Source organism: Phasianus colchicus, chromosome 3 (genome assembly GCF_987193195.1).
Source record: "Phasianus colchicus chromosome 3, bPhaCol1.hap1.1, whole genome shotgun sequence".
In the NCBI taxonomy this organism is placed as follows: domain Eukaryota; kingdom Metazoa; phylum Chordata; class Aves; order Galliformes; family Phasianidae; genus Phasianus; species Phasianus colchicus.
The window spans coordinates 36,284,048-36,304,078 of NC_143438.1; the positions used below are offsets into that span (position 1 = coordinate 36,284,048).

A 20,031-nucleotide genomic window follows, 5' to 3' on the forward strand; every position below is an offset into this window, starting at 1 on the left:
ACTCTGATTCTATTAATTACAGGCATTTTCTCCTCACTAATTATTTCCTTACCTGCACTGTCACTGCTACTTCACTCCATTTAATGCTCCTTAAGCTTCCTTCCAACACTTGAAATCAGGTTGGCACCAGCACCTGTATACTTTCACCCAAACTCCCTCCCAGTAACAGCCTTGCAGAACAATTCAAAACCTATCACAAGGAGCAGAAAGCTGAAAGAAAGAAAAAAGCATACAGGGGAGAAATCAGCAAGACAGAAAAATATGGGAAAATAAAGGAAGGAGAAGGAAGGAGATGAGTGGTGTGGAAGTTCTTCATATGAATTTTGTAGATGTTACTTAGTGTCAGTATATCTCAGGGGACTGAAGAGCAAGAACAACAGTGAAGTTTTCTAGGTTAATGGTTTCCTTAATATTCCCAGAGGGTTCTCTGTTACTCTAAACATAGCACAGAGGAAAAAACAAGACTTGAGCAGAACATCATTAGGGGCAGGATCAAGGTGATGGCTTTCAGTTGCCCCCAGACCGCTTTCACTCTCAGAATTAGAAAATATCATGAGTGCTTACACAGTATTAAAGCTGAAGCTCACATTTAAGTTTGGAATGTGCAATCCCAACAATGCAGGCAGTCCTAAGACAAAGGAGGAGTTTTCACTTTTAAAAACAATTATTGTCTGTGTTATGGCTTTTTGAGTCATATCTTCAGTCATTTGAGCTACTTTTTCGGTGTTTACTCCAGATAGAAGAAGCATCAACCAACGCTCACTTGGTTTCAGTGCATGAGTGCACCCATTAAGTTGTCATAAGCCCTTTAAAGTACTTAAGAGAATCAGCAGAAAGCCTACTCCCGAAGGCCTGAACACTGAGTTAATGTGTGCATTTGTATTGGGTATCTATCCTCCCTCACCACATGAAAGCCGCTTTGAGCTTGCAAGGTCTCTCGAGGTAAAAATCCAGAACACGTGTCAAGAAGAGATCATCAGGTGCATTTCATTATCTGCACATTGTACTTCTTTCCATCAAGAGAGGAAATGACAGCTCTGCAGAACAGGAAAAAACCTGAGCCATGCACAGGAAACAGAATCTCATGTTTTGACTGGTAACATAAGGAAATATAAATAGTGGAAAATTCCCTCATACAGACCTCAACACCAGTGGATCATCTGACAAGCCTTCCTCTCCAGTTTTAATACAGTTGGGCCACCTGTTACAGTGGTCAGATCAAGGAAGAAAACATGAAATAATTTTCAACAGAGACTGTCTTTTTGTGGACATGATTTGGCATCACTGGGGAGTTTGTTTGTTTTTTTTTTCTTTAAAAGTAACATCACAGCAGCAAACTGCAATCGTAAGACAACAAACATGAGTGTGGAAAATAAGGAGATTACAGTTATTTACTTTGTGACATATGGGTCATCAGTGAAAGCCAAGCAAGGAGCTGAGGAGAGGTTCCCACTAAAGGTTGCATGAGCTTCCACTGCAAATAAGCTCCTTTAACTAAATTCAGCTGAATTGTGGTGCCACTGCCAGCTAGAAGCAATTTAAGAAGGATTATCTGCAGCAGTTAAGCTTCAACTTAAAAATTTAACCAGTTAAACTTCAATTGTTAATTCTTCAAAAATTTCTGTACTTAGAAACCAAAAGCAAATCCTACATGGCTTTAACATAAAAGTGCCACAAGTTTTTTCGGCCAATTATAAAGCAGCAGCATTTTCACAAAGCTTTTGCTCCATCCATTGCATGCTAATATTTATGCAGCACACAGTGTTGTAGAAACACCAGCTTCAGATTTATTCCAGAAACCCAATTTGTAGACAATACTATTTCCAGGCACTTTTCTAACACCTAAAATTCTTGCTTACCAGCTATTCTAGCTGCAATTTAATTAACTGGAGATGAAAAAATATCTTCTATTCTAAACACAGAGTTTTCAAGGAGGAAAGCAGCCTTGCTCACTCTGCTCTGCCAACAGGTATCATTAACCATGCCAACAACAAAATCCAAGGCTGTTTTGTGTTTATGTCTGATGAGCCAGATAAAACAATGTTTTCAAGGATGCTTAATAAAGTACTTGAAAGATTACACAGTCTCATCATTTGCACATGAAAGGTGGAGCAAAGAAGCTACAGTAATTTGTTGCCAGACTTCACTGGAACAAACAGCTGCATTTTTACTTATCTTCAGATATCAAAGAACTTGAGTGGGACAAAGATCACTTGATTTGACAAGCATTCAAAGACCCCTCCTGCTCAAAGAGGGAGATGTTTCTAAAGAAAATCATGAAAGGACTTAATTTAAGCCTAGCAGCAATTCCTATTATATTAGCACGAACTACCAGCATCCCCTAATCTTGTCAAGAGATCATGCAAGATGCTTTTCCTTCTTTTTCAATACAGCAGTGCTGTCCATTTTCAAAGGCTGCAAGCAGACCAGTGCTTCCTCCTATGAAGTTAATGTTTCACAGCAACGTAAGTCAGCGTAAAACTGCCACGGTCCTGCCCAGCCCACGCTAGTGCCTCAGAAGAGCAACTAGTTTTCTGCCAAAGAACTCAGAGGGCTCAGCCACTGAGTCACACCAGTGCCAAGGCAGAAAAGATCCAGTAGCAGCCCTGGAATGGTGCGGATAGCAGAAGGGCTGCATCTCCTGCTGAACCAACTAGACCCTGTGCCAGAACAGCTGCTTCTCCTCTCTCATCTTCTACAAGAGCATATAAGCCTCAATTCGTCATCTCTGCAACCCAGACTTTAATTTTAACATCTCGTAGAGATGCTAAAGAATACTCATAGACTCACAGAAAGGTATTCTGAAAATCTGCACAGCTCAACCAAGACCAGAAGCAGTTCAGTGCCTCAACATGCACTGCTACCTGCTTTATTATATAATATACCAGATGCCTTTAACAAGAGTAGAAAAATCACATCGCTCTTTTTCCAAAGGACAACACTTTGAGATGATAAAGTCAACGCCTGCATTGTAAAATAAACAGGAAGGTTACTAAAGAACCAAAATCTGCTTAAGACTTTAACTCTTAAACTTTTCCTCTAGAAGTCTCAGCAGAGGGTTGAATGTTTTAGACAGCTGAAAATAGGTTTTAGTTGCTGCCTCAAAGCCAGTTCTCATGTTTAACACATATGGTTAGACGCCAACCACCATTCCTGAGGATTATCTGCTTAGAGTATGAAAGACAATAAAACAACTCGCCATCAGCTTTTCAGTCAGACCTGGGCATGATTCCCATTAGCACATTTTTTATGTTAAAACTGCGATTGCTATGATTTTATGAAACAAGAAAGCTAAGCACAGATGTTGGTACTTTAAGCAAAGCAGAACTTCGCCAGGTAAATAAACTGTAGAGCTATGAACTGCATCTGCACATAAAGAAAAGACTTCACACTGCATGGCACAGCAGTTCAAACACATTAGTCACTGCACGCTGCTGAGGAAAAATAGCATCTTCCAAATCGGTTAAAACAAGCCATGTTCAACACCAGATTCAAAAGCCTGCCTGGTAAATGCACATTTCTTGCTGCTGACTTTGGATTAAGTTTTAAGTGAGAAATGGGGGTAGACTGCAGCTCTACCCACTCTCACAGAAAAATCAAGGTCTGGTGTTCAATGTAATGGTTTACTGTTATCATAACAGACCATTAAAATATAAGTACAGAAGAACATGCTCTGAACTGTGAGTTTCTGAAGGTGATACTTAATAGCTTTTTGCAGTTTTGATAACTGCAAAATACAAAACAAATGTACTACAAGACATCAGCCTTCACTAGCTTCAGGCCACCTCAATTAACCGCTGCAGTTTGTTTGAGGCATTAACTATTACATTATGCTCTGTTCTGGTTAGCTTCACAGAGTGTCTTAGGGTTAGTTGCTCTGTTAGAAAGTTCTTCAGCTTCTTAAGGTTTTTGCTGTTTCTTTTATGTGCCTGTAGGAAGTCTAATATTTGGTAAAACATACAGAAATGCTGATCTAGCATCTGACAGGACAGAATTTCATCTGTAGGAAACCATTCAAACTTTTAGAAAGTTTTAAAATTAACTCCATTAATGGAAAGACTGTAAATTTGATCTGTAGCATGCTTTAGGCTTGATAAAGGTTCCCAAGATACATTAGTTCGCTGTTATTTTTATTGAAGTTGCTTAAGAGCTGTAGCAATACACTTGCTGATTCACACAATCAACAGCTGTACTCACACAACAGCCACTATTTCAGTTCCTGCTGACACACTACACATCTCCTCAAGACTGCCTGAATATTTAAACAAGTTTGGTTTTTTTTTCCTCCAAACCCCAACTCCTTCAAGTATTCTTTCAGAACTGCTCTGCCAAGAGAGATACTTCTACGCTTGTACTACCAACTCAGAGAAATAGCAATGCTTACAGAAACTCAGCAAAGAAAGCAGAGGTCTAAAACCTCAAACCATCATCAGGATGCACCTCCATCAGTGATGGGGACAAAGCAAAACAGTCCCAACAAAAAATAGTTAATGGGACCTAAGTCTGGGATCAAGATGAGGCCAAGCTGCTCAACAGCTCTCTCACCTGCTTTGCTACTTTAACTGCAGCAGTTCTTATGTTACTGCCCATGCAATCCTACGACTACTAGGAACTGAAAGTCTGGTCATCATCAGTCTCCCTCACTTCTCCCAGAACCCAGCCCGGATTTACAACAGCATGCCCAACCAGAATTAGAACTATCTGTCCATTCACTATGCTTGTTCTTCTTCAGCATCACAGACTGGGACCTGGAATCTCTTATCTCACAGACCTTCATTCATATCCTTGTGTCTCACTCACAGAATTCAAGGAGCTGTTTCAAGGCAGGTCTATGATGAGAGTTATTATACTTCCGATTATTCCATCCTATTTAAAAGCCTCCAAAACAGCCTAGTTTGCACACACGCCGACTCCGGCAGACAGGCATTACAAACAAGATTTGACAGTCATGTCATTCCATTTAATCATACAAGGAGAAATGAAATGCATTTGTGGTATGTAATACTGATCCCTTTCACAGCTTAAACATTCTTGCTGTATTCAGAAGACTGCACCTCTCCAGAGCTGTAGTTTAAGTCAGACATAGAACGAATGAAGCCTTGAAAAAACAGTGAACAGCTGTATCTTCAGATAAGCTCTTGATTCACACAGGTTTCGGCTAGAGTACAAGAGTTCAGTTATTGTGAACTGATCCATAATTCCTTGCATTGTTCTAGAGTCTTTGGTATATCCATCCTTTCCTCCAAAAACAGGTATCTTCCATGGAGTTCTGGATATGTCTGATATCAATCACAGCCAAGTGAACAAATTCTTGGGCTAGAAGCATCAGCTGACATAAACTGCTATTGTGCTAATGAAGTCAAGAGCCACATCAGCTTACAGCAACTGAGGATACAGCCCATACTGTAGCCTGGGAAAGCAAGTCAAAGAAAAACTGGCTTTTCTTTTTATAGTCTGGTTGTCTGATTAGGATTTTTATCTGCACTGTAATTTGGAGGGAAGAGCAACACATACTTCCAGCAGATGGATCACTCTGAACTGAGTTCACTCAGATCTAACCAGCAGATGTCCTCACGGCTTAAAGACCCCCAAAAGCATCCAGAGTAATTGTAGCAGGCACACAGGGAATAGCAATCCAGTTCTCAGTGAAAAGGCTGGCTAATAAGCACTGACATCCCCTGCCTGGAAGAGGGAACAGTTGCTATGATCCTGAAAATTTTGGGACTCTGGAGGCACAGACAAGAATGAGGACACAGAATAAAACAGCTACCTCACACCTAGACATCAATCTGGCACGTGAGAATCAATCTATGTGGTTGGCCTCTAGGGACAAGTTGGGAAAGTGCTTTTAAATTAAAGGAGTGCAAGACAAAACTCAGATTTAAAAGAAAAAAAAAAAAAGCTAGCAAATTATTGCTTGATTTTTATGCAAAGAGTAAGTCACCTGCTCTGTCACTCTGCTAACAAGCAGTTAAATTCATTTAATGCGATTATTTAACCTACTTGACAAGAGAAAGGATAACCCAGCTACAATCTGGGAAAATAGATAGAATGACTCATCACGCAGTTGATAAACAGTCCACTCTAGTACAAAAAGGCCTGAAGCTCAACTATTCAATCTTTCCATGCCTACATACTTCTGTCCCCCAAACCGCTCTACTGTGTAACACTGCAGGAACAACCTTTGGCAGCCACCTCCTGGGATTTCTCCCACCAACGGACAGCAATCCATGATCCAACAGGCTTAAGAGTCTGTGCTCTGGAGTTTCCTTCAAAGTCACAGAAGAGGACTGGCTTCATATTTTACTGGCATCCTTGTCAACTTAATTTCCCACCTCCGCAGCCAGAGTTCAGGGTGTGAGCTGAAGCAGTGCAGACACACCACATTCCCCTGGATGGCACAATGGTTTCCTGCTCTCTGGGAAAGGTGCCTAGCACATTGTTCCCCAGCACAGCTCTCCAGCAGAAGGGCCAGCACTGCTTCAGAGAAAGCAGGGGGCGAGAGGTCTGATAGAGAAAAGGAAGAAGAGAAACAAGATTTCCAGGAATCCATGCTAATTTTGAAGGGAACAATTTCTAAAGGTTGTTTTCCATACAAGGAAACGTGGATGCTTCCAAACCACCTTGGACAAGTATGCATCTCAAGTGTTAACTGCAGGAGTCCCATATTAAAAGATGCCATTAATCAAAGGGACAGACCAGAATTCATTTTGGCTTTAGAGGGAGCACAGGAGAATGCGCACTGGAAAAGCTCTTCGGCATTGCCGCATGCAGAGAGGCATTGACTTGTCTTTCCTCTTATATAAGCTTCCTTTTTGAGTCAGCATAATTCTTTCCACTGAATAACAAGCTTTTAAAAATTTAAAAAAATAAATAAATAAAAAGAGGGAAATGCTGCATTTTTCCACTAAGGTTAAAAGTTAAAAACCTTTACCAATAGCATACTATCTCCTACTGAATAACGGGAGAGAGCACTTTTCCCACACCTAGCTAAGCTTTCTTTCCTTTCCCTCCTTGTGTGACCAGCAGTTCTGTTTCAACTCCTATCTCAGCACAGCCAGGGATACTCAACTTCCAGTGGTCTGCACAGAGCAAGAACAGCCATATTTTGAACAGGATTGATCCAGAGACACATGAATAAACTTGAACTGAAGCGGGCATGACAAAGTCATGCAAGCAACTTCTTATGACCTGATCCACCATGAACATTCAAGCCCTAACAGGCATTGCAGGAAGGAGATATAAGAGGGTTTTTCATCTGACTTGGCATTTCCTGTACGAGAAAGAAGAGACAGCAACTCAAGTCCTCTCTCATAAACATTCCCACTCATACAACAGACACACAGACAAACAAAACTTGTCTAGGTTTAGATCTAAAAGGAGGCAGATAACACACTCTGAATGGGGAGCGCCACAGAGATCTCTGTATCTGACGACACCAAATAAAACCACACACTAAATTAGCTCCTATCAGTGAGCAGGCTGGAGCCTCTTGCCAAATCCTAATCAGTACAAAACCCAAGCAGCAGAGTCCAGTTCCAAAAAGAGTGTTCCAAGTCACAGATGAAGTCCCATTTTTGACTCTGCTACTGAGGTGAGTTTAATTCCTAATCCTGTGCTAGAAATCACTACGTGTCTGAAAACACTGTGGAAGCAGTGTTAACATGGCACCAGGTTCCTGTGGGATTTAGTGAGTTCTGTGGGAAGACACCTTGTCTGAAGCAACTGTCAAACACAGTCTGTGGGGGGAAGGTAGGGAATAGTTTCAGTTATCTGCAATAAAAGCTTTACAAGAATAACACACAGCTGCTTAAACCTGAAGTCACTTTGACATTCAGGCAATTTTACCCAGTGCTTGATTTAAAAATAAGGAAAAAAAATCAGCAGTCATTTACATAAGGACAGAGGGGAGATCATCTGTCTGCAGATCAGAATCAAACAAGACTTCATTTGCAACATAACTTTTTTCTTTCCCCTCTTAAATGCCTATATATCTTTCAGTTTAAACGCTACACAGGCATGAATACTTGAGTATGATGTTACTATCATGACGGATCATAGAATGGTCTGGGATGAAAAGGACCATAATGATAATCCATTTTCAAAACCCCTGCCATGTGCAGGGTCGGTAGTCACTAGACCAGGGATTTCTAAATGAACTGCAGTAGTACAATACTACCATCCCCCTCCCACAGTCAGGGAGGGCAGCACTGTTGGCATGCTGCAGTGATAAAAGAGCACAGGCAGCACGAGGCACATTCCCCGGGGAAAAGAAAGGTTTTGGGGTGATACCCAGATGCCATACTTCCCTTGACACCACACCACTTCTGCACATCATAACAAAGTGCCTGAAAGAACAGCCTGTGACCCTGAAAGGAGATCCTAAGCTCCTTTTACATCACCCCAGCCTTTAAATGAGGGTCACCTTGTACCAGCTCTTTTCAATACACTGAAATGAGAATCACATCTTACCTTGTCTTTGTATAAAAACCCTGAGCAGCGGATGAGCACTTGAAACAGCCTTGAAAAAGTTGTCATCGTTATTAATAGGGAGAAGGTCTCCATGCACATCAGCATATCCAATCATCACTTCCAGGTTGGCTATGTGATGAATATGAAGAATTAGTTTATAGAAGTCTTCAAACTTTCCTGGCTTGTAGCGGTCCAGGGAGAACCTTCTGAACTCTGCCCCAAACTGCAAGAGAAAACAAAGAATATCTGCTTTCAAACATCACTAAAGCACAATGTTTTAGCTTGGCACTTAAACACTGTGTCTACCATCTCTCCCTTCTATATGTATCAGTGCTATATGTATCAGTGCTTTCAGGTCTACAAACACCCCATTAAGCCCTCCTGTTAGAATATAACCACAGCTACTAAGACACCACCCTGCTCGACAATAGGTATGCTTTCACATGCCACCTTAATATCTGAAAATACACACTAAGTTTTCATCCCAGAGGATTACATTGGTAGGATTCAACTCTGAAGTGCCATCATTATCATCATGATCTCAGACATCCACAGAACTAGTCTTCTCTGAAGCTGACGTACTCACTCTACTGCTTTCAAAAGAAGTTCCTCAGCTATTCAAACAACCTTAATAAAAATTCTTTACATGCTTTCCATCAATACCACTGGGATCCCAACCACGATACTTCTTAGTGTGGTATGCAAGCACACAGCCTGCTATTAGGAAGTTACACTCACTCTACATGCCCCCAAAATTTCCTGGCATCCATACAGAATGAGCGAAGTCCTTCAAAGTGTGTTTCTACAGATTTCATTTTTCTGTCACTCCTTCAGTTTCTAGTTTTAAAAATCCAGGAGAGATGGTTTGGCACAGAACAATGTAATGTGTTTTAAATACATGAAGTTATTTTAAATAAGTCAAAAAGTGATTGCATTAAAGACTTTAATTAGCCTCACTTCTGATATCAGAAAGCAAGTATGCTATTAAGAACAGGAGGAAACTATCAGATTCTCCAATCTTAGAAATGAATGGCGTGAAAAATCAGGCATCTAGCTAAACCAATAAGACAACTGTCTGGTGTGTTTCTTTCCCTAACTTACATCATTTAGTACTACTGTTTATCAACTGAATCTCTTCATCACACTCATTTCTGAAAACACATAAGTACAAATCCAGGAATAAGGCAGTGACTGGCATCTCATGGAAGTTCTCATTTGCAAAGTCAGTCAATGCCAGACAAGAGACCATAGACAAAAGAAAAAAAAAAAACAGCCAAACAAAAAGATCAAAGAAAACTGAGAACTTTTTGTAAGTTCTTTCTCAAAGCAGAGGCTCTCGGTTGTTAAATCAACTTATATATGCAAGCCACTCTTTTGCTGAGGCCAACAAAAGTATGAATCATTACCAGAATCATATTTATTTGAGGGGGAAGAAAAGCCCTGCTAGCTTTTGGGTGCAAGCATGTTCTCAAATTACATCCGCAGTTATGAAAATCCCACTCTTCAGCATCAAAGCCTAGTTGTGATCATCTGAAAGCTCGTTTAGTCAAATTAAGCTACTTGTTTGTAATATTAACTGCTAGTTCCAGTTTGGATTTCAATTCAGAGTGCCCATCATAATGCACAAAAGGCAAACAAACCACAGCTGGTTCCAATGGAAGAAAAAAAGTCTCTTTGTCCTCAACCCCCGCTCCTCTGCGAAGAAATATCCAAGTGACAGCTTACTCTCTCAGTTTCAAATATGTCAATAGGAAAGTCGACATCTAGTATCTAAAAGTTTTTCTTTAGGTACGAAAGAAGTCACGTTCACCTGACAAGTTGAACACTTACAGAGCAAGCTCAAGAGGCAGCAACGAGATCTCTTGTAGGTCTTGTTTAGAGCTACTCTCCTCAGCACACCTGAACACAGCACTCCTTTAGCCAAAGCAACATCCCTTGGGTACCAGTCCCAGCAAACACTCAGTTATTGGGCAGGCCACTTGCTTAGTCCCTCAAACAGGCATGGTGCTCACTTACCCCAGCCTACAAAACACCTTTATGTCTGCCTTGGTGAGCCTGCGGGTCCTGACGTGCCCAGCGCTAGGAACACCAAGTTCAGGGGAAAAGTGACATGGGAAAGGAGAGGAGAAAAGCAGCAAGGACAGCCATTACGACCCGAGGCTGAGCTTAGACTGCTACAGGAGTGGTGGACATCAGTGAAGAGACCAGGCCACCTAGCCTAGGCCCTGCAGGAAGCATGTTCTGAGGCACATCAGGTATCTGTAGAAGGCAACATGAAGTACTGGCATACTATGGGGATCCTACTGCAGACCTGGGGTACTGAGAGCTGATATTAACAATGCTTAGCCAAATCAACTTGCTCAGCTTTGGGAGAGCCAAGAGTCAACTTATTCTGTGTAGGAGAATGACAGCAATAAACTAGTGTAAGAGATTTCACGTGTCTCTGCATGAAGCAGCCCTTCTAGGCAAGGGAGCTGGAAGGCGACTCCGCAGAGGGGAAGGAAGTCCCTTCAAAAGGGATTTAAACGGAAATGCAGATGATGTTTTGTTGTTTAAAGGCTAGCACTGCTGTAGTTGTAGCTTAGCTGATTAATATACCCTGGGCACATGCACAGGCAGCAACCATTGTCAGCGGGTCCTTTCAGAGGAGGGTAAAAAATGCTGCAGCAGTGACCGCTCATTCATCATCCCTAATGAGGCTGATAGAGAGTATCACAGTAATAATAGGTTTTGCAGTACCACACAGCTTGGAGACCGGGTGCTCTGCATTGTATTCAGCCAGGATTTCAAGATAACACCCACCGTGTATCTTCCAGAAACTTCAAATTCTGAGGGCTTTTCAAAGACTGTCAAAGATGGCTATCTGCTTTTCTAAGCTACAAAGTTCATCTTTAGTCTATCACTTCAATTGAAAGAGACACAAGGACTGGTGTTTGCTAGCACAGTCGCTGCCAGAACAATACTGTATTACACTGTTTGACAAACAAACAGTTTTAACAAGCAGATTAGTTTCCTATAATGAAGTAAATGATTCTGACCTTTTTATCTAATGCAAATACTGCATCTACTATTGCAGAAGTCAGAGGGCAGGAAAACCCAAGGGAACTTAAATGAATTTAGTCTAACGGAGCTAATTATGTTGTGGGGGGGGGGGGGGAAGGGAGAGGAAAAAACCAGAAAGAATTGTCAATTTAGCTTCACAAAGAATACACTCTGTCCCAAGTTCCTCCAAAGTATCTGCCAGCCACTGTACTTGCTGTCTGCAACTAGATGACCAAAAGCATCCAGAACAAATGCCATGCAGTACACAGGAGCCCTGAGCAAAACCAGAGGCCAAGAAAAATAATGACAAGAAAAGGAAAAAAGTGTTCTGATGAAAGTTACGGTAAAGAAGAAAGTCACAGCCAGCTGACCAAAACTTACATGGGCTCCACAACAGCAATCAAATTCTTTTTTAAAAACTTTTCTAAAAAAAGGGTGGGGTGCAGCAGTGAGGGCAGAAGGAACAGGATTTTGAGGTCTATTTCCTCGGAGTGCTGCTATTTTGTGAAACAAAACGGAGTTTTCTGCAAGCCAAAGTGACCTTTTCATTTTTTAAAAAAGGTAACTTCAAAAATTTATGGGGTTATAAGAAAAAGTACTATGTTTATGAGATGCTATCCCTCTGGCTTATTGCTAGCTTTGAGTTTAAGCTATTGTAATAAGAGAACATCAGAGAACGACATTTAGCAATAAACATGAATTACATTAACCACTTACTTCTCCCACAAAGTATCAGGGACAGAAAGAAAAACAAACACTCCCATCCATGCACAGACTGTAATTTCTGCTTACCCATGGGATTTTCAAAATCATCTGCAACTAGATGACCAAAGTTGCCACAGGTTGCCCTGACCAGGGCAACTTTATCAGTAAGAAGGAGGGAAGACAAAAGGTAAATGGTTTTGTACCAAGTGGTTTCAACTGGGCCTTGAGCTCATCTGTCATCCTTCTGTCTTCCCATTTCTCCTGCAGCCATGTCTTTCCTGACTCACTCAGCACTCTTTTGCACTGCTCTCCATCTCACCACGGTCATCTCTAACAGCAAGATGTCACCCAACCAAGCAGATGCTCTCTGCAACAAGTTCTCATCTTGCCTTCTGCTACGTGCCCCAAAGCAGCTCTGCTCCATCCCAACCATCAAGCTGGTGGGAAATTGGGCATTTTGCATTCTGTTCAGTCCCCTGTTCACCAGTTCTTCACAGAGGTAACCAGGAGAACAAAACTGCCCCTCTGTATTTGATCCTCACGTGAACTCCATTACAGACACTTTTTACTACTTTAACCTCAAAGTTTTTTCCTGGTTGGCATTATGCTGTTACTCTTCTCTCCCTTATAGCCTGCCCTGTCACTCCCCAATAAATCACAGTCATGCTCCACTATCTTCAGTTCTTATCCTCCCCTATCCCTGACGGTTCCCCTCCACTTCCACAGTACTTCAACATAACAGTTTCTGCCTCTCTGACTTTCATTTGCAAGGCAGTCTTCACCCCTCCAACCTTCTCCTGTCCCTGATGATCTTTCTCCCTCCACAGCTTGGCAGACAAGTTTATCTCCTGCCTGACCACATCTCTCAGACCAACACCTCTCCACGAGATGTGCCACTCTAGCCATCTCTCACAGATCTCTTCACAGAACCTCAACCATCAGATGCACAAGGGTAAGCTGAGCCACACTATGCACGCTCTTTTCCCTTCCTCACCTAAATTCTTCATCACTGAACACAAGAACCTTACACAGCTTCCCCTAGAACTTCTGTACAACTACTGTACCACTCTTCATGGAGGAACCACAGATCTATGTTAGCTACCTTCAGACCTTTTCTGACCAGCGTCTGAAACTCAGAAACACCACTCACACACCGTTAGACTCCTGCTTGACTACTGATCTGTGCTTTTCAGTGGCTTTCCTAAGCACCATTTTGCCACACCATCATCTAACAAAAGATATTTTTTCCCAGCTTGTTCCTTTGAAGACACCCTCTTTGCCACCCATCCCCCCCAGCTTCAGTAACTTTCTCAATTAGGGTCACCAGCATAACTGCCCTCTCTGCTTCAGCTCATGATAAACATCTTCAAATCCACAGTGCTGTCCTACTTCATGTAGCTGTTGTTCACAACAAAGCCTTTAAAAGAAAGAAATATTTGCCTTACATGGCTGTTCTCCTCTTCCAGTCTCCTAATTTCAGGGATGAACCAAAGCCTACTTGCAAAGGATGTGGAGCAAACTGGTCCCGTATTTTCAAGAGCACTGCTCAACATGCACCCCATGCACCATCAAGCCTTAACACAATTACAGCGCGGAAAGCAGGCATCCATGGCATGCCACCATCAGCACAAGGCAAAAAGGAGCAGCTGGCCCCTTGCCACCCGTAGGACAAAGCAGCACTGAGTCAGGAGACCTGGTATTACACATTGCCAGCAGCACACAAGCCTGCAGGCAGACAGGCAGCCCTGCACTAGTACATGTCTCCAGCCAGAGCGAACCACTTTCCCACCATTTTCTAAGTGACGTAACCAGTAAGGGCTCTGGCTGGTAGCAAACTCGTTTAAGACCCTTTTAGTTTCTGCCAGAGCTCTCCACAGCCACCAGCAGCTGCAGAGAAGCAACTTGACGCACAGGCACACCTTACCAGACCTGACTGGGAAGCAGGAGGATGGCCCCAGGCTGGGTGGCCTGGGGCTGGTACAACGCACCCTGCCCCAGACATCCCTGCCTCAATTAACTGCAGGAATTTCCAATGGGAACGGCACTAACTGTGCAGGGAGACCTTGCCTTCACTTCCAGGGAGGGAATGTCTCAGAAGGTACATTTCATCCTTAATTTCTGGCTGCACTGTAAATGTAATTACGGGCAAGCAATCAATCTTTGGGAGAGTGTTTCTCAGTTAGTAAAAGCGCACACAAAGGCATGATAAGGCACTACTGAGGAAAGCGCTATTAATTGCAGCCCTGAAGAACTCCTCAGAGGTGGCTGATCCTGCAGGCTGCCAGACGGAGCCTCCAAAGGTATTTCTGCCTGCAACAGAAGACATTCCTTTCTGACTCCAGCTGTAAACAGCTTTTCAACTTTAAAGAGCACCCCAGCAAATTAAAGGTCCGTTGTTCTGTGGCCTTCAGGACAGTTTCAGTGTGACGAGACGGAAATCTAGAAGACGACTCCATAAGACAGACTTGTTGAATGGAATTTCAAGCAGATCAGGAATTCCCAAGTCACTAGCATAAAAGTGACCACAAAAGCAAGGGTGAGAACGTGGAGGTGGATCGAGCACCTCGCAGGAGAGTATGGGAAATGCCAAAACACAAGGTAGCAGAACCACTGCAGAATGGTTCTCCTTGCAGCTGGGAAGTCTGGCTTCTCACCTGTGAAAGCCACTGAGCAAGCACAGGGCTCAGCTGATGGATGGTAACTTGTTAAGCTGCAGTCACTTGCCTCTCAAATGACCTAACATTCAAAGACAGACCTCAGTTTATCAAGTATGACCACTTCAGAGAATTATCTTGCTATGGAAAACAAGGAGTTGTAATAACAGAGGAACCAGCAGCTTAGCAAATGCTGCTTAGTACATTGCAATAACACTGTACCTACAGCCAAAAGCCCTGCAAGCTGGGAGGAAAAGGAACAAGGAAAAGACCTCTTAAAAGACTGATGTTCAAAGGATAAGAACCTACTCTTGATACATTTTACAAAAATCCAGACTGACTTGAGCTGATGTTGCTGTGGCATAATGTCTTCATTTGAAAGGGGAAGCTCTGTGGTTTTCTGTGACCATGCCACATTTGTTTTGCATGTAATCAAGTATTTTGAAGCTCAAAACCAGCAGTTCAAACATCTGGACATAAGGTTTTTCACTGCACTTATTTTCATTGCGTTCTAGGTATGATAAATATGATCCTAACTTGAAAGAAACTAAAGTACTACTTAAAATCACAAAGCAGGCTTGAAGACTTTTTAAACCTACAGGATTTTCAGCTTTTTCATGATTTTTAAAGCATGCAACACATGGAAAACATCCCTTGAACTCCAAAAGGCCTGTACAACTTTCAGAGTTAGAGTGAGATCAGTAAAAGTGCACAAGGCTGGGAAACATGATCTGTAGATCTCTCTCACTAAGCTAACTTGAGAGAGAAGCAGCAGATCTTTACAATCTCTTTGCACAGAAATGGCATAAGTTTGTTCTTATCTCTATTGACACAGATTGCTAAGGTATGTGAACCGTACCAGCAATTTTTGGAGGAAAAAGAAAGGATGCTGAAGGTTAAACCAGATATTTTTATGTAATGGGTATGCGTACATTTCCAACAAAAGGCGATGACACGTAGGCAGGACAAGGCACCCCAGAGGTGTTAGGCTGTTACACCCAAACAGCAGCTGGGAGGAGAGCTGTTGAAGCACTATTGAGCTCATACACATGCACAAGATTTGAAGCCACTATTTCCCCTGCTAGTCACTAGGTAAAAACCCAGAGCACAGTTGACCACAAGCATGCCCTGTCCTCAAGGCCCACATCAATCTCATGCTCATACTGCGGATGCAACAGAATATAGCTGAAAGTTTATTGAAAATCCAGTAGTGACATTCAGACAAACACCAACATTAAATGGAACAAAAGAAATTAGATGAGAGGAAAGGAAATACAGTTATGGTTAACTGGTATATTTATCTTAATGGGCTTGTTTACAGTAGAAGGATGTTAGTCACACTGTTAATTTGTGTATCAGTTTGTAGTACAAGAAAACATGACACTATTAACATGGCTGCAGTGTCAAGGTCTACCATCAAGCACCCAAAACAGCACCTGACGCAGGCAGCTGTACTTTCATAGTGCCCAACTACTGCTCTAAGTTTTTACTCTTCAACAGCAACTAAACAAGGTGGCTTTTGTAAAGGATTATTTTTTTCAGGCAAATAACTATTTTGAAAACCTGAAAAAGAATTCTTATAGATATATACAGCTTACAGAAAATAATGCAGTTTTCACTCAATTGGAGGAGGGTGAAAAGATGGACTACACGGAGCTGTAATTAAAGAGGAAGTCTCAGTATTAATGCAGGAATTCCTATCTTCTAAGTTCTGGTTCTTCTGTAGGCTTACATTCACAAAGAGAGGGGCCTTCAACCTCTTGGTAAAGCTAGAGAGAGAGAAATGAAGAATAGGTTTGTGATCTAGTGCCAACAGGAAGGATTCTTAATAAAACAAGAATCCCCACACGTTGTTTGCTCTAGAAATCGTGGTGAACGGGAGAGAAAGAGTCATCTGGAAAGCTTTTTTTAGAGATTAGAGGTAATTTCTTCAAAGGGAGCAGCCACACCACTTGTCACCAGACTGGGTGAGTATGAGACACAGGAGAATACACAGCTCTTTCAGGCCTGCAAGATAAAGTGGCTTCAGATCCTGTCTAAAAGGGCTGAAACATTTATTTTGAGCGGCAGGGACAACACCTAGATAACAACTGAGCTTCTAATTTACTCTGTTGAGAAACACTGAAGTAGAGAAAAGGGAGAAGATATAATTACAATTCAATTATTATTTTCCTTTGACATGAGCCAATTTCTAAGCAGGTTTCTCCTTCTCCTTCCTCTCCCATCCAGCAATAAGCTCGTAAGTGCTTTGATTATAAGGCCGGCTTCAGGGGTGGAGATGGGGGCAGGACAGGGCCTGAAGGAAGACAGCTCCCTAAAGCACAAGACTCTGCAATTGCAATTACTGTAACTGCCATGTTTGCAAGCAGACGCATGCAGAGGGCTCGTATTCCCTCCTCCCCTTCAGGACCTGCTGCAAGTCAGTGACCAGGACACTTCTAAAGCACCTTCCATATGCCCAGAGAAAAAAAGCTGGCCTGATGCACACCAGGACACGTTATGCTGTGCCACAAAGCTAGGGTTAGAGACCAGTAGGCAGAGGGTACATCACTCCCAAATATCCTGCTGCAAAAACAGCAAGGCATCAGAATAACCATGGACACAACTATGTCCCCAGCTATGGCCACAGGCCTGGCTCAGTTCAGGCTCAGAGCAGCTACAATCCCCTCACCACAGAGCTCACATACTTACTGTGTGCAAGAAAGGCATTTATGAATCAGAGTGAGCTTAGCCACCATGATGCTCCTTCCCTTTTTTAACGATTTTTTTTTTTTTAAATAATCCTCTGACACACATCAGAAATCTTAAAATTTACAGGTGTTTGGGGACTGCTAAACAACTGTTTCATCCAGCACAGTACTAAGGATCTGATAAACTCTCCCATTCCAATAACTACAAGCACAAACAGATTTCCAAGGTCTTTCTTTTGGAGAACAGAAATAACATTCAGGTGTAGCCAATCCTCAACTAATCCAGAAAGCGTTTTGTTCGTTTTCACAGGAGCCATTTCCACACAGCGGCCTAACACAACACACCAGCTGGGTGTAGGCAGGAAATCACCTGGCTATCACACCATAGGCTAAATAAATAAATAAATACAATTTAGAAGTCAAGTTTGCAGCCTATATGACTCCCCACAGCTCCTCCAGGTCTGACTCAACCCACAAGGAGAGAAATGCCCCACGCCACGTGCCAAGGCAATGCTCCCAGTGGGCCCCTCCACCACAGAGCCCACCCCAGCCCTTTGAAGCCACCCAAGCCCCCCAGCTGGTGGCTGCAACACGGTGCCCAGGAGCACCCAGCTGGGGCCCAGTGCTGCTGCCCGACAGGCAACAACCAACAGCACGCAGACTCAACTTTCTGGTTTTACGGCAGGCTGGGGCAGGCCTCGTGCTTGCAAAATAGAGACAACTGAGTGCTTAGGAGTTACCAACAGCAGCTTTATCCAGTCCTGCACAGCCCCTCATGTGGCACCACGGACCAGAGCTTTTCGCTGGCTCCATCCCTACCGCAGGACAGTGCCGTAAGAGGGACCCCCTGGGCTTGATGCACAGCAGGACATCACTCGATGAGTACCAAGTAGCTCCTTCTCACCATCCACAACACAGGGTGTGCTCACAGCCCCCTACCACCCTGCACCTACACAGGGCTCGCTTTTGGGACCGCTGCGGCTGCAAACAGGGCTCCGAGTCTTTGTTATAGGACTCTCTTAAAGCTGTTATTAAGGGAACGAGCTCACGCTATGGATACGGTAAGCCAAAGGAAGAGAGTGAGGACGCCAATTCTCACCTACGGCCAGTGCTTCAGATTGGAGTTTCCGTGCTTAGGGCACCACTCAGCACTCACAGAACGGGACCACAAGTCGCCACGAGTGCAGGGGCCACGTCCCACCTCGGGAGCAGTACAAACCGCCCGGCCGTGGGAGCACGGCGGACGCCCGTAACCCCGCGGCATTTCGGTGGCAGTGAGGACCGAGGCAGCCGGGCGCCCCTCGGGCAGCAGCCATCCCGCCGCCGGGCAGGTGACGAGGGCCGGGCAGCTTTCCTGCGCTTCCACGCGCGTTTCCCCACGCGGAGGCGTACCAGCTGAAGCCCCGGCAGCCGCAGCACCTTGTGAACGGCCGGGAACACCGAGACGCGACCGACCGGCCGGCCGGCGGCGAGGCGAGACGGAACGGTATCGGGCCGGCGGCGCTCCCCGCGCTGCCCCGCCGAGCGAGCGCCGGCGGCGAAACAAAAGATCGAGCGGCGGCGGGCACGGGGCCCCTCGCGCCCGCCCGCACCGCCGGGAGCGGAGACCTCGCCTGCCCGCCCTCAGCGCCCCGGGCCGTACGGCCGGCGGCGAGGCCGCGCTCACCTTACTCTTCACTTCCACTGCGCTGCATTCCAGATACCGCAGAGTCTGAGATTTGTTGAAGCTCCGGTTCATCTTCTCGGCGCCGCTGCCGCCCCCCCCCCGCTCTCCTCCGCCTCCTCCTCCTCCTCCTCCCCCCGCCGCCCCGCGCGCGGCCGGCGGCACGCGGCGCCCAGCTCCGCTCAGCTCCCCGCCGCTCCGGCCACTTTGTCCCGGCGCGCCAATGAGAGCGGCCGCTCCACCGCGCTCGCGCTCCAGCAGCCGACAGCCGCGCGCCCCCGCTCCGCCGCGGGGGGACGGCGGCCCACGCCCCCGAACCGCGTAGCCACGCCCCCACGCGCTTAACCACGCCCTCCCGTCCGTCTGCCTCCGCCCCGAAGCCTGCGGGTGTCCGCAGCCCCGCGGTTCGTGCCCCGAGTCAGGCGTATGCTGACGGGCCCCGGCTGGTTGGTAATATTGGTACCTGCTGCAGTGATAGGATTTTTAATTTTGTGCTTTTGAGAGTGCAGAATATTCATTCTCTCTCTCTCTTTTTTTTTTTTTTAATCCCTGTCTCCCTTGTTATTGCTTTCATTGTTGGCTTTCCATTCTTTGCTAAAGGGAAAAACTAGTAAGAATGTCTCCCAGTGTCCTTCATTTCAGCAGAAAAACAGAACTCGCCCTCCACCGTCTGTTCAGAAGAAGCTTCCTCTACCTCCGTGTGGGATAAAAATTGTGTTTACGCTGTGATTCATAGAATCATTTGAGTCAGAAAGGACCCCTAAATGCCACCTAGTCCAGCTCCCCTGCAGTGAGCAGGGACACC

General features: G+C 44.4%; 1 protein-coding gene across 1 annotated transcript in view; it reads right to left on the reverse strand.

Moving 5' to 3' along the window:
- The window catches only part of PARD6G (par-6 family cell polarity regulator gamma), a 58,071-nt gene extending 38,540 nt beyond the window's left edge, over positions 1-19,531 (reverse strand). Inside the window, exons 1-2 of the mRNA XM_031589067.2 lie at positions 19,230-19,531; positions 8,473-8,695 (exon numbers count right to left, since the gene is read on the reverse strand). Of these exons, the coding sequence (XP_031444927.2) occupies positions 8,473-8,695; positions 19,230-19,301 (295 nt within the window). The 5' untranslated portion in view covers positions 19,302-19,531. The remainder of the gene's footprint in view (positions 1-8,472; positions 8,696-19,229) is intronic.
- Positions 19,532-20,031: the final 500 nt, after the last annotated feature.